At 39.8% G+C, this 13628-nt stretch overlaps 1 protein-coding gene across 44 annotated transcripts in view; it reads left to right on the forward strand.

Annotated features, from left to right (window-relative positions):
* Positions 1-12530, forward strand: part of LOC113034723 (ankyrin-3-like) — a 119151-nt gene extending 106621 nt beyond the window's left edge. For 36 of the 44 annotated variants that reach the window (XM_026189644.1, XM_026189645.1, XM_026189659.1 and 33 more), the window contains 10 exons: positions 320-394; positions 760-891; positions 1306-1449; positions 5625-7056; positions 7161-7323; positions 7627-7704; positions 8053-8136; positions 8250-8363; positions 9284-9375; positions 11021-12530. In XM_026189644.1, coding sequence (XP_026045429.1) covers positions 320-394; positions 760-891; positions 1306-1449; positions 5625-7056; positions 7161-7323; positions 7627-7704; positions 8053-8136; positions 8250-8363; positions 9284-9355 — 2294 coding nt within the window. In that variant the 3' untranslated portion in view covers positions 9356-9375; positions 11021-12530. Of the gene's footprint in view, positions 1-319; positions 395-759; positions 892-1305; positions 1450-2304; positions 4011-5624; positions 7057-7160; positions 7324-7626; positions 7705-8052; positions 8137-8249; positions 8364-9283; positions 9376-11020 lie in introns of those variants that run through there. The other 8 variants (XM_026189670.1, XM_026189678.1, XM_026189649.1 and 5 more) reach the window with 7 other exon arrangements.
* The last annotated feature ends 1098 nt before the right edge of the window (positions 12531-13628 follow it).

The following is a 13628-nucleotide window of genomic DNA, read 5'->3' on the forward strand; positions in this document are numbered from 1 at the left end:
TTTAGAAGTCTGTTGTTGAGAGTCATGTTATGCTTTGTTTTGTCACAGAGAACCACTTACTATGTAGACACATTTATGTTCCCCATAGCGTCTCTAGTATGAAATATCCTTTCCTTGCCATCTTGTGGAAATGATTCCAGTAATATGGTAGCCATAGTAATCAAAATATTTGTATCACAGCTGTAACTAATGCTGATAATCATGACTAATAAGTGGCCAGGAAAGGAAAATTATACACATGTATTTTTCTTTTACATTAGCGTGTAAGTGTAGAAAAATGTTATTGGTATTAATGAATCAATGTCTTCTATCTTGCCAGGTCCCCAAAGTCCTTGTGAGCGAACGGACTTGCGCATGGCTATAGTTGCAGATCACTTGGGACTCAGTTGGACAGGTTATAACCACTGCTTTATTTATTTCTCAAGCCCCCGAGCCTTGTTATTTACTGCCACCTTCAGGCTGACTGTCACCCAGAGCCTCTGATACTATACGCTGTTATAATGTAGCGTTAAGATACCAGGTTTAAAAGCCTTAAAAAGGAGAGGAATTTTAAATAATTTTAAATAAAGTGATGGATCAGTTAATGCTAAAAACTTTTTTTTTTTTAAACAACAGGATTTTTTTAATCATTTTTATTGTGTATTTGTATTTATGTTTCCACTGTACATAAAATGATGGACAATTTGTTTATGGATAGTGCAAAAGAAAAACACTGAAGTTTGAGTATTCATGTTAGACTTGGTTTTTGTGTCTGAACAGAGCTGGCTCGGGAGATGAACTTCACAGTGGATGAGATCAATCACATTAGACTAGAGAACCCGAACTCTCTGACAGCACAGAGCTTCATGCTTCTTAAGAAATGGGTCAGTCGGGAAGGGAAAAACGCCACAAGTAAGATTATTTTTTATGTCTATACATCTTTCTTTTTACTTACTCTTGTTTTTGTTTCCATTCTTTTTCAGTCATTCTGCTGTTGATTTACTCCTGAAAGTTCTTTTCAATTTTTCAATTCAATTCACTTCAATTCAGTTTTTTTTTATATAGCACCAAATCACAACAATAGTTGCCTCAGGGTACTTTATATTGTCTGGTAAAGTCATATATTGTCATTCCTTATTATCGCCCCTCACTGAGGTTTTCTGCTTTCTTTTTTGTTATTCTTTTCTCTTTTCTTTTGAAAAATCATCCAGATGCTCTAAAATATATTTGCTTAAAAATTGGTTTCGCTATGACTAATCCAAACGTCTGCATAATTACATTTGCTCAAATTCCTGTTTTACTGTTTTAATGTCTCTTCTTCCTCAGCGGATGCCTTAACTGCAGTGCTGACCAAAGTCAATCGGATGGATATTGTGACTTTGCTGGAGGGGCCAATATTTGACTATGGTAACATTTCAGGCACAAGATGTTTTGCCGATGATAACGCTGTTTTCCGGGATCAGGCTGATGGTAAAGTTTAGCTTTGTCTAGCTGACCTCTTACCTCTCCCTGCTACCTTCTTTTTCTTGTGGCAATGCATGGATCACATATGTATCATACTAGTGAAACCAAAACCACAAGTGGTGATTTACACTCGGATTTAGAATTTGTGTGAACAGCTGGGTCTTACCATTCCTCAAAGACGTTCCTTTTGATTCTACAATATATTTGACACTGAAATTTCTGCTTTACATTTCAATTTCATTTTAATATTTAGTTTAAATGAAAACTTTTTTATATAGCACTTTATTACTTGCACTGATTTTAATTGGCTTCTGTTAAATTAACTCTCATTAAAATTAGATTACGCTCAGGGTAAATACTCTGCAAATCACTGCTGTATCCAGTTGTCACAGAAGATTAATATACATTGTTAATTTCCACTTCAAGTGCATGCTGCATGTTAACTATTGCTTTGAATGTTTTTCAGTGTGTGACTTATACAGAAATAATATAACCCTATAGTTTGCTTTTCTCTGCTGACTTAGTTTAGCTCTCCTAGTTCTCCTCCAGTTCCTCAGAGCCTTCCTTGGATAGATGAGAGAATGTCTTCCTCTGTGAAACCAGACTGCCTCTTCCTCCTCCTTCTGTTCCTCCTGCCTCCCATCAACTCCCACCAGCAGTATCCACTGCTGATAACAGCACATAACTGCTCTTAACAAATGTAAAGTCATGTGTTGGCAAAATCCTCATATGCCTGCTCCTTATCCACCCATATTATTCACTCGTTGTCCTGTTGTGCAAGCATGTTTCACTGGGTTTAATGTAGTTTTTGTTTCTTTTTATCTCTCTTATTTTGTATCTTACCTTATTCCTTTCCCATAGTTTGCATAATTATCCCCTTAACTTCCAGAGGCCCTGAAGCAGCTTTCATCCTGCAAACACCCAGTCCTTTCTTTCCAACACCAACCCCAACACCTCCACCCACTCCCCTTACACCTTCAGCAGCGCTTTACTGTCACCCCTTCCCTCCACGCCGCTCGCCAAGTTATGAGTCGTCCATTTTGCTCAAAGACTTGGCACCTTCAGCTCCATTTCAGCCGGCAGAGTTCGACGTTTTCACCTCTCCCCATGCATGTCCCATCCCTCAGTGTCCCAATACTGACCCTCGTCAATTCCCGGCCTTTCCTTTCTCTCCCCTTACTTCTTCCCCAATCCCTCTTATTACCTCACCTTTACCTTCTTCACCTGCTCCTCATTCACCATCACCCTTTCTTTCTTCTGCTATATCTGTCCCAACATCTCCCACATCTGCTCCAGCTTCCCCCAGACTCAGCATACCTACTCTGGACCTTTTGCAAGCACTATCAGTCACTCGTCAAACTGGTGATACCTTCAAACCTACAACAACTCCGCCCAACCTCACCCTTGCACCCTGCGCTATGTCTCCTAGCCATTCTCAGCCTATCACCATACCTGTGTCAGCCATCCACTCTACAGCCCCAGGCACAGTCCCTCCTTCTGTCACTGCCTCCTCAAGCAAAGAGTCCCTAGTGACCCAGCTGGCCTCCTCTTTCCGCCCAGTGTCCCCACTTTCCATGTCTACCCTCCCTCCCATCTCTCCTTCAGGATCACGTTGTCCTAGCCCAAGTCCTTCTTCCCCGCCTCTCCGCTCATTGTCTCCCTGTCCTGTTTGTCAGTGTACTTGTGCACCCTCAGTCAATCCACCTCCCACTCAAACCCGCATCGATCCTTCTAATATGGAAATATACCTTTAGCATTTGCTATCCTTTATCTTGTTCTCCTTCCACTCCATGCTTCTTCCTACTAAAAACTCTCATCTGTCGTCTATCCCATGTGAGCATGTAACAGACCACCTTGGTAAATATTAGCCACATCACACACTATAAGGCCTCATGTCAGTAATAGTTCCCACTTTTAATATCTTACCTCACTGACAAAATCTTTCAAATAAGAGCAACTTCGACCAGCATTTGTGATTACTACTTATAAAATACTTCTTTATATATAGTAGGTTTAATATTAACCTAATCAGCCATAACATCAAAACCACCTGACTAATATTGTGGAGGTCCCAGTATTACAATCAGACAGCTCTAAACCATCAGGAGATCAACATGAAGCCTGTATTAGTGTCTTGTTCTGTCCAGATTGGACTTTTTCCAGGGCATCTCACTGATGTAGTTTTGTTAATTTTGAAGTTCATATCAACCTTTAGATTAATATTTTCCAGTAGAATATTGACTTCACCTCTCACAATACTTTTAATGTTGTGGCTGATCTGGTACAGTTAAATGTATGCATTCATTTTATTTTATTTATCTAGTATCCAGCCATCCTACCATCTTCCATCTTATACAAACACGCACACTGGATATTACAAATATGACATCTCTCATTTAATGGTTTCTCATTATTTTTGCTAGTTCCTACATTGTAGATACATACTGAAGACAAATATATGAAGCAATATATATGAAATTATGTAGCAAAGAAGAAATTGATAATTAAGCCTAAATATGTCTTATATTTTAGATTCCTCAAAGTAGCCCCCCTTTGCTTTGTTGACAGCGCTGCAAACCCTTGGCCTTCTCTCAGTGAGCTTCATGATGTAGTCACCTGAAATGGTTTTCACTTCACAGGTCTGCCTTGTTAGGTTTCATTTGTGGGATTTCTTATCTTCTTAATGGGTTTGGGAACATCAGTTTTGTTATGCAGAAGTCAGGTTGGTACACCTGACAGCCCTATTTGACACCTGTTAGAATTCATATTATGGAAAGACCCAATTAGCTAAGTAAAGAGAAACAACAGTTCATCATTACTTTAAGAACTAAAGGTCAGGCAGTCTGAAAAATTGCTAAAATGTATCTGTCCCCAAGTCCAGTTGCAAAAACCATCAAGTGCTACGACAAAAGTGGCTCACATGAGGACTGCCCCAGGTAAGGAAGACCAAGAGTCACCTCTGCTGCTGAGGATAAATTCATCCATGTCACCAACCTCAGAAATTGGAAGTTAACAGCACCTGAGATTGGAGCTCAGATATATAGCACACAGAGTTCCAGTAGCAGACACATCTGTACCATACATCAGCTGTTCAGAGGAGACTTCGTGAATCAGGCCTTTATGGTCAAATAGCTGCTAAGAAACCACTACTAAGGAAAAGCAACAATCAGAAGAGATTTGTTTGGGCCAAGAAACACAAGGAATGGACATTAGACCAGTGGAAATCTGTGCTTTGGTCTGATGAGTCCAGATTTGAAATCTTTGGTTCTATGTGCCGTGTCTTGGTGCGGCACAGAAAAGGTGAACGGATGGTCTCTGCATGCATGGTTCCAACTGTGAAGCATGGACAAGGAGGTGTAATGGTGTGGGGGTGCTTTGCTGGTGGCATTGTTGGAAACCTATTCAAAATTGAAGGCACACTGAACCAGCATGGCTACCACAGCATCCTTCAGCGAGATGCCATCCCATCCGGTTTGCGTTTAGTTGGACCATCATTTATTTTTCAACAGGACAATGATCCCAAACACACCTTCAGGCTGTTTAAAGGTATTTGACCAAGAAGGAGAGTGATGGAGCACTGCAACAGATGGCCTGGCCTCTACAGTCACTTGACCTAAACTCAGTCGAGATGGTTTGGGATGAAATGGACTGATGATCTCTGGGAACTCCTTCAAGACTGTTTGAAAACCATTTCAGGTGACTACCTCATGAAGCTCATCGAGAGAATCCCAAGAGCGTGCAAAGCAGTAATCTGTGCAAAGGGTGGCTATTTTGAAGAATCTAAAATATAAAACATGTTTTGAGTTATTTCACACTTTTTTTGTTTACTGCATAAGTCCATGTGTGTTCATTCATAGTGTTGATGCCTTCAGTGAGAATCTATAATTTAAATAGTCATGAAAATAAAAAAACACAAACCTTCTGACAATTTTTAAATTGTTAGAAGGTTCAATAAATGCTCCATTAAAAAAAAATTCTGGCAATTAGTTCATGCTTCAGGCTTTAAAGGGTTAAATGTATCCTTATCCTAGGTAACGGTTGTCTGGATACATGCTTTACATTTCATTCTCTGTGCTATTGTCCATGTCATGTGGTGTTATGGTGTGTTTTCGGGTGTTAAATTGTTTGTGTTATGCTTTGGTGTGTGTATGTCTGTACATTTTTCATCCTGTCACCTACAGATTATCAGAGCATTCTAGTGGAGCTGCAGTCCCCCGCCACACTGCACTCTGATCCCTACTTCCTGGAGTCTGACCTCCCCGTCACTCCCAATCCTTCCCTTGCACACCACCAACAACAGCACCATTACCCAGAACCAGACACACCTTTGCTTGCTGACACCCAGCCTCAGCCCTTGCCTTGGAGTTCAGAGTTAGAGCCCAGTAACAGAGAGCCAGAAAGCCCCCCTAGGAGCCCCCCTAGACCCTGTGAGCTCACCCTATCTGTCCCAGTATTTGAACTTCCTGATCCTATTCCCTATAAGCCAAGAAAGCCCCACATTGCCCTGAATGATCAGCTGCTATTGAGCGAGGAGGAGGACCGATCTTTTCAAGAAATGGAGCCGATCCACAGGCCCAGGTCACGGTCCTTTCCCACGATGTGTGAATTAGATGTTGATATGGCATACACCACATCTTCCCCTTCATTATCATCAATTTCATCGATAACCCCTTCATCACCAGAGAGAGCACAAATTGGAGATGGAAGAGTGCAGCTGGATCCCTTTAATGGGGTAAAACAGGATGTTTGTTTGAAAAGAGGTGAAAAGGAAGTGACAGAAGAATTAGGGAAGGTTGTTGAAGTGGCTGCAGCAGAGTTGGAAGAGGGAAGTGCATTAGTGGAAAAGTGGGTAGAGCGAGACTTAATTGAAAATGTGGAAAGAAAATGTGAGATGATAACAAAAGATAGGTCTAAACTAACAGAGGAAAATTTGGTGGAACAGAAAGAGGGGTTTGAAGAGGAAGAGGAAGATTTAGTGAGTAACCAGCAGGATAATATTCATGATGGGAATGAGGGGACAGCCTATGTTATGGAAGTGGTGAGAGATGTACAGCTGTTAAACGAGCAGTATGACCTGCCAGGAAATGAGCATGAAATGGAAAAAGCTTGTGCCACATTTGAAGCAGATAGCAGAAAAGTTGATGGAGACGCTGAGAAAGTTTTCTGTAAGGGTGATAGAATAAATGATACACATGAAGATATGCAGTTTAAGGATTCGACGTTGTGTGGCAGTGAAAAGGATATTTGCAGTACATCACAACAGGACGTCGAGGACCAGACTGTAGTCCACCTCTCCCCTCAGGCCTGGGATGAGGCACTTGAGGAACTTCAGCCCAATGAAGAAGATGAGGAGGAGGAGGAGGATAAAGAGATCAAAGAAGAAGCATTAGGGTCTTTGTTGGAGGAGGTGAAGAACAAAGGTGGCTCAGAGGAAAAGGAGGAGAACGAAGAGATGACCAAGTCCAGGATTCAGGAGCTTTGTGATCACGTTGAACATGCAGAACAAGACCTTTGTTCACTTTCAGGTTGGCACAGCGATTCATCCAGTGTCAATGTGGAACCACCAACGCCAGGACGCAGTGTCAGCTCAGACTTGCTCGACAGACGAGAAAGGTAAAATCTTTTTTTTTTTTAAGTACAATGCTCAAATAGAATCACAAAATAACAATCTCTCAGACCACTTATTTGGTGTGTTGTTTTGTTTGTTTTTCCAACAGCCAAGAGAACTCTAGTGACTCCATCACCTCCTCATCTAGAGGAGAATCAGGGAGGTCCCGACAGAACGGCGACAACTCAAAGCACTCACCTCAGGACGGCTCATCTGAATCATCAAATGGCAGAAAAGAGGAGGGAACACTAATGTCAGAGAAAAAAGTCCAGGTAATACTAAAGACTGTTGTACCTGTAACAATGAGGGATGAAATCTTTGTTTATTTTCTGTACTAAAGTCCTATACTGCCTTCTAATTCTACAGGAGAAATACATAGCACATCTTACGCTAAAGAAAACTAAACTTCTCTATTATTCTAAAGTTGTCTTTCCTGATTCAGCCAACTATGGAGTTGAGGTGCATAAAGGACAACAACAAAAATGTTTCAACCTGTAACTGTCCTACACATGTGCTTCTTTTTTCCACTTGACTCCCTCTGTTGTGTAACGTTTGTATAAAACCTCCCTCCACAGCGAGTTAGTGTAGATTCCGGTTCAGAGGAAGAACAGACAGTAACCACCAGAATCTTCAGACGCCGTCTAATTTTAAAGGTACACTGAAAGCCTGAAGCAGGTGCTGAGCTGGGTCGTGGTTTGGTTTGGTTTAGACTGGTCAGTCTGCTGTGATACGTAATAGTCTTGCTTGGTATAATGGTGGTTTATTCTATTTGTGTGTATGTGTGTGTCTAGATATGACTGTGCATATGTTTGTTTACAAGCTCTACTGACCCTGTCACAGTTCATAAATGAAAACTAATCCATCCTCTTTCTGTCAGGGTTATTATTCTCACTGGTGTTTTGTTTCAGTGTGGTGATGGTGATGGATTATTTTTAATCGTGTGTGAAGTGCTCAGGAAGTTGGCAAGCTTTTATTCACGTGCTAACCACAAATACCTACAGGGAGAAGAAGCAAAGAATATCCCAGGTGAGACCATGACAGAGGAACACTATATGGACCAAGATGGTAACCTCATCAGTAGAAAAGTAATGTATACTTTAATTCCCATTTCCTATCCAGCTCTGAAATAATACCCATCATAGGGATGGTGTTTTTATACAATCAGGCACCATCAGATCTTTTCTTCTGCCTTGAGCAGGTCATAAGGAAGGTTATTCGCCGGGTGTCTACTCCCACACCAGAAAACCAAGGAGGTGACAGGTGGCACAAAGACCTTCACCACAGTCCCATTCTGCAAGAAGATGCATCAGAGGTCGCATGAAGATCCAATTAATCTACCATCTAGATGGGTTTCCTTTGATATGCTGTTATTCTCCTGTCACAAGACATCAGTCTAAGAACTACTTGGGTGGGAGGTTAACAGCAAAAACAATTTTTAGGCTTAAAGCTGCATTTGACAGTGAATCACAGTGGGTCTGAAACAAAAGAAAATAACATTATAACTCATCTAAATAAGAAATTTGCAGTCACGGGCCACAATTCTGAGTCTCACTTTAAAAATTAAAGGCTCTTCTGAACCTTAAAGATTATTTAAGTGAAGTGTTAAGAGCAAAATTGAGATTAAGAAAGTAACACGTGGTAAAAGGTGCAGCTTTAAGTCAAAGAGGGAGGGAGTCAATTAGATTTAATCATCTTTTACTCCAGTGAATTCAGTGAAGTTAATTCCTGTTAACACTGGATTAACTGGTTTGAGATGACTATTATCTCCATAGTGGGCAAATATATACAAATATCATATGAACTGCAACCTTGCATGTTGTGTTTTAACAGTGTGTGGTGTCTGTTTTGTTTGCATAACAAAGAAGATGCTGACTGCAGTTCTCCTGACTGTGTGGTGCTAATGGTCTTTTATAATGGTCTTTTAAAGCATTTAGCCAATTAGTCAAGAGTATGACTAATGAGTGCTAAGGAAACTCAATCAGCTCCTTTTGTTTCCAGCTCTGTCCATAATGGCATAATTATTCTTTTTCCAGGTGTCTACTTGGTGTGTGGTTTAAGTCCTAATTATAACTCTTGCGATGATGCTATTACTAACATTTGAGTTTTGCTTCTTCTTTCTCTTATTTTGATGTTTCAGGTGTGTTTTTGGTTGCAGTGAGGTTTTTTTGTGTCTTTTTCTATCAGAAGATAAGAATACCATGTCTTATGTATACTTCTATGTGTGTTTTCCAGCAGGGAGAGGGGTCAAGGAATAGCAGGCGGAAAGATGATAGAAGATCAGGGGATAAAAAGCACCACTCATAGGGATGGTTACTCTCTTCCAGGTACAGTAGTTTACTTTCTCACCTTAACACAGTCATCATAGTCCCCAGGCTTTAACTACTGTACATGTTGTACATATCCGTTGTTGTTCACTGACTTCCCACTAACTGAAGTCAGGGGCATTGAATAGCACCTAGTACCACCTAATGCCTTCACTTTTGTATTAGTGTATTCTGTGTTTTTATTTCTAGGCTTTACAGATTTTAAACTTTGAACAGAGCAAACTATCATTTTAGGCACCAAAAGTAACCTACCTCTCAATTAACCTACCGGTATACCTTTTATTTATTAATAAATGTAGTACAAAGTAATCAGTCGTGTTCAGTGTAACCACGTTTTACTATTAAGCTAGTAAATAGCAGATTTTGTTTGTTTCTTTTTTAATAGTTAACTATAAAGATGTCTTGTCGAGAGATACAGTCCTGTGAAAAACAAAGTACACCTGTACTGCTTTTGAAAGAAGGAAGAAGGTAAATAGCAGCCAGTTGCTGCTAATCAAATGCAGTTGATCAACTGATCATAAGTAAGTTGGATGTGCCGTTAAGAGAAAGCCTGTCTTGTCTAAACAGAACAAGACACCACAGTTTAGGTTGTTGCATCTGAAGAAACCAGAAAGACTTAATGTGCAATGTCCTTTGGACAGTCAAGACCAAAGTGGAGATGTTTGGTTGTATTGCACAGACCCATATTTGGCAAAAATCAAAAGCAGCACATCAGTACTAACGCTTGATACCAGCTGTCAAAGCGGAAGGGGGGTGATTTGGATTTGTTTTGCAGGCACAGGGCACCTTACTGTCATTGGGTTGACCATGAACTCTGTATACCATAGTCTCTGTATACCCTAGAGTCAAAAGCTTGGCTCAAATCATGCAAAAGGAGAATGATCCTGAAGAAAACTAGCAATTTCTTTTTTACATACTCTCAATAAATACTATACTTTACATACTCTACAGCATCACATTTGGGAACCTCTGAAGCTGCTCAAACGTTTGCACAGTGCTGCACATGAGATGCCTGTATCCACAGTATTAAAGTAAATGAAATCATCAATTTAGTCAGATAGTTCAAACTCAAAGCAAAGAAGAAACTGGCATGAGCTTGGTTATCCCCTGGCAGATTTTCTGTCCTCTGCGTTCCCTCAGTGTGAATGAATAGAAAACATTTACAAAGGGAACAGGGTTGAGGGTCACTACACACCTCAGCATTATATTGCCCCGCTAAAACCCTCCACGCCTTTTCTTTGTCCACTAAATCCCCAACTCACAACAGCTTTGTCCCATCCAAAAAGAGTTTGTTATCCCACTGGCCAGACTGTTAATCCCTACTGCTGCTCACCCGTATGTTTGCGGTGAATCATTCCATCTGCGCAGAAATGGGATGGCACTGCCATGAAGTCTGCCAAAGAGTTTCTATGGTAACAGAGGTCACCATAACAACCCACGTACCATCAGGTCTTGTTAATGTGTTGTCATTTTGTCATACAAAGGAATGAAACACTTAAGAAAAACATTGTACACGTTACACCCTTTGAATTCAGTTTAATACTCAATATTAGGCAATGCACTGTCAGTTGTAATGTATTGTATGAGCTTCAAGAGGGTGACAGTAAATGTGCTGCAATATGCAACGTACTGTTTTGTCTTCCAGATACAGAGGAACCAAGTTCAACGTTTCCTGGGAACAAGTGTTCAGAGGGCTAAGACTTCAGGTTCGAGGACTTAAAGCAAGGTCCAGCGTGCCACTATCTGCTCTAAATAAATGGCTTTCACATGAAAGGAGTCAACCCTTCTGACTTGCGCATGAGCATGAAAAACTCACTCCCTGTCAATTAAAGGACCAAGAAGTTCTCACTTTCTGACTGTGGTGGACCAGTGGACAATGATCCTGCTTCCTGTTTTGTGTGAAACAATACGTGCCATCGGTCCACTGGTGTTGTGAGAGCTTTTTGGAGGAGCGTCGTTTGTTGCGAAAAACGACAGAGACTCCATTACTGACAACCACACAGGTGCAACTGTGACCAAAGATGGCACAAGAGCTCAATGCACATGGTGGGTGAAAAGAATGAGGTAGTTACAATAACACACACAAGAAAAATCGAATGGACACTTCTAATCCAACTTCAACACTCGCCTTATAGTTTTTTCTTGAACCCATTGTTGTCAGGATGTAAATTGTTTGGAGGTTTTTTTCCTTCCTTTTTAAAACTTAAACACAACTAACACAAAAGCTTTTTTTTCCTGTATATAAAATTCTAATGTGTATAATTCTTTTAAATCGAATGGACAAGTTGCTGGTTGCGAACGCACTGAGGAGAGTGACCTTTTCAAGTGCTTTCAAAATTTACTGAAACGATTTCACTTTTAAAGATTTGAGTGTAACTTCACGGGTTCTTGTATAATTAATTACTAGAACAGGTATAATGTTTGTACATGAAAAAGCTGGTTTGATTTTAACAGAAGAAATTTCCAGAAAAAAATCTAATTTCTGTAATTCCCAAAGTGGGAATGGATCTAATCCTGCAAAAAAAAGGAGCCTTTCAGAGTACTCATATTTTCATGCATGCTGTTCACATTATTTTAATTACAATTTTTACAGGTTTGCAAAACACTGTATTCAAATGAATCCCTTTATCACTATACACATATAGCCCTGACGTTTGTCACCGATTTTATATTTCAAATTGAAAAAGGATACCATTAAAGCTTTTATCATGTTGGGGTGAGGATGAAAAAAAATCTCTAGCTTCTTGAGGATGTGATGTCTTGTCTGTCTGTGTAAAACTGGAGGGCAGCTTCTGCTACAGGAACGAAGTAATCAGAATGTAAATGCTAGTAGGCTGGCTCGCTGTAAAATTATACTTGTATTGTGCATATTGGCTATAAGGTTTAGGAGTCTCTGTACACTGTAAGACTGTTTGTAAACATTTAGCAGTGTTTCAGTTTGGTTTTCTAATGGCTGCTGTGGTATTAAAGGAAAACTGGGGCATTTCACTTTGGATTCTTTGGTGAAGTATTTCCTTAATTTAAAACCTACTCACATTAAGGACACATAAAGACATTGTTTGATTGTAGCTCCAAATAGCATATTGTATGACAAAACACTGGATGGTCAGAACCAGTTATTTAAGCATTAAATAAATTGTGTTTTAACTCTGAAACTGTGTGATCTCTTTAGGCTTGAGAGTCTGTATATGCAGTGTCGAATAGAATTGTTTTCACTAGCTCACTGACAAAGTTTTATTTTACACACTTTACATGACATTAGGAATTTATGTATCAGTTTTCATTAGATGCCCATGTAGTTAAAGTGTGGTGTTCTACTGCTGCGATGGCTCAGTATGCTGATGTCTATGCTGTGGACATGAAAACTATGTAACTTTTTTTTTTCAGCTTTTTTGGGTGGGAGTATTAAAGGAAGTCAGATAGGGTGCTGTACCACATCCCCTTGTACTACTATGTCAATCAGGGGGTAGAGGATACTTTGATATGGTTGAAGTATCAATTTTGTTAATTTTCTTTGATATGTGTTTTCACCTGAGCAGATTTTTTGATGTACAATTCTTACTAACAGAGTGAAGCCATTGAAATATAACTATTCTAGCACTTTGGTTATTCAAGGTCTTTTAGAGGCTATAACAGCAATGATGCCATCACAAATGTTTCAAACGTCTTTAAAAAAAATCAACCTAAAAACTCCAAAAAAAAAAATACAATAAAATGCAGTGATTTTGCAGTACAGTTGTTTCTCTTCTTATCTTTGTGTCCTTGAATGTTTTTTCTTTAATTATTATTATTATGTAAGTTGCACAATGGCAGTGATCAGTAGTGATGTCGTGGGAGTTACTGCCAAAATTATGTGTTTCTCCTCACCTAAGTGTCCTTGAGCGCCAGGCAGCAACACTTCCAGCTGATGGAAAAAATGTAAACTATACCGTAGACATTTCATAGCACCATCTCTCATGCCTTAGCCTTATGATTTTTTTAACATAATAAAGCTCAAGTTCAATATTGGATGCCAAAGATGGTAAGATAATGCAGTAGCAATAACATTAACACATGTTAGTTCCTACATTAAAACACAATAAAGGTAAAATGAGTAACACTGATGATTTTCTTACAGTGCAATTCATATGGATCTTACTTTGTAACAATATTTAGTTTGATGTACCACTCGTCTAAATGCTGTTGAAGACCGGGCACATCCCAGTCCCTGAAGGTAATGGCCACAGCAAAAAACCTGCAAGCCCAGAGGTTCT

Source organism: Astatotilapia calliptera, chromosome 13, assembly GCF_900246225.1.
Source record: "Astatotilapia calliptera chromosome 13, fAstCal1.2, whole genome shotgun sequence".
NCBI lineage: Eukaryota > Metazoa > Chordata > Actinopteri > Cichliformes > Cichlidae > Astatotilapia > Astatotilapia calliptera.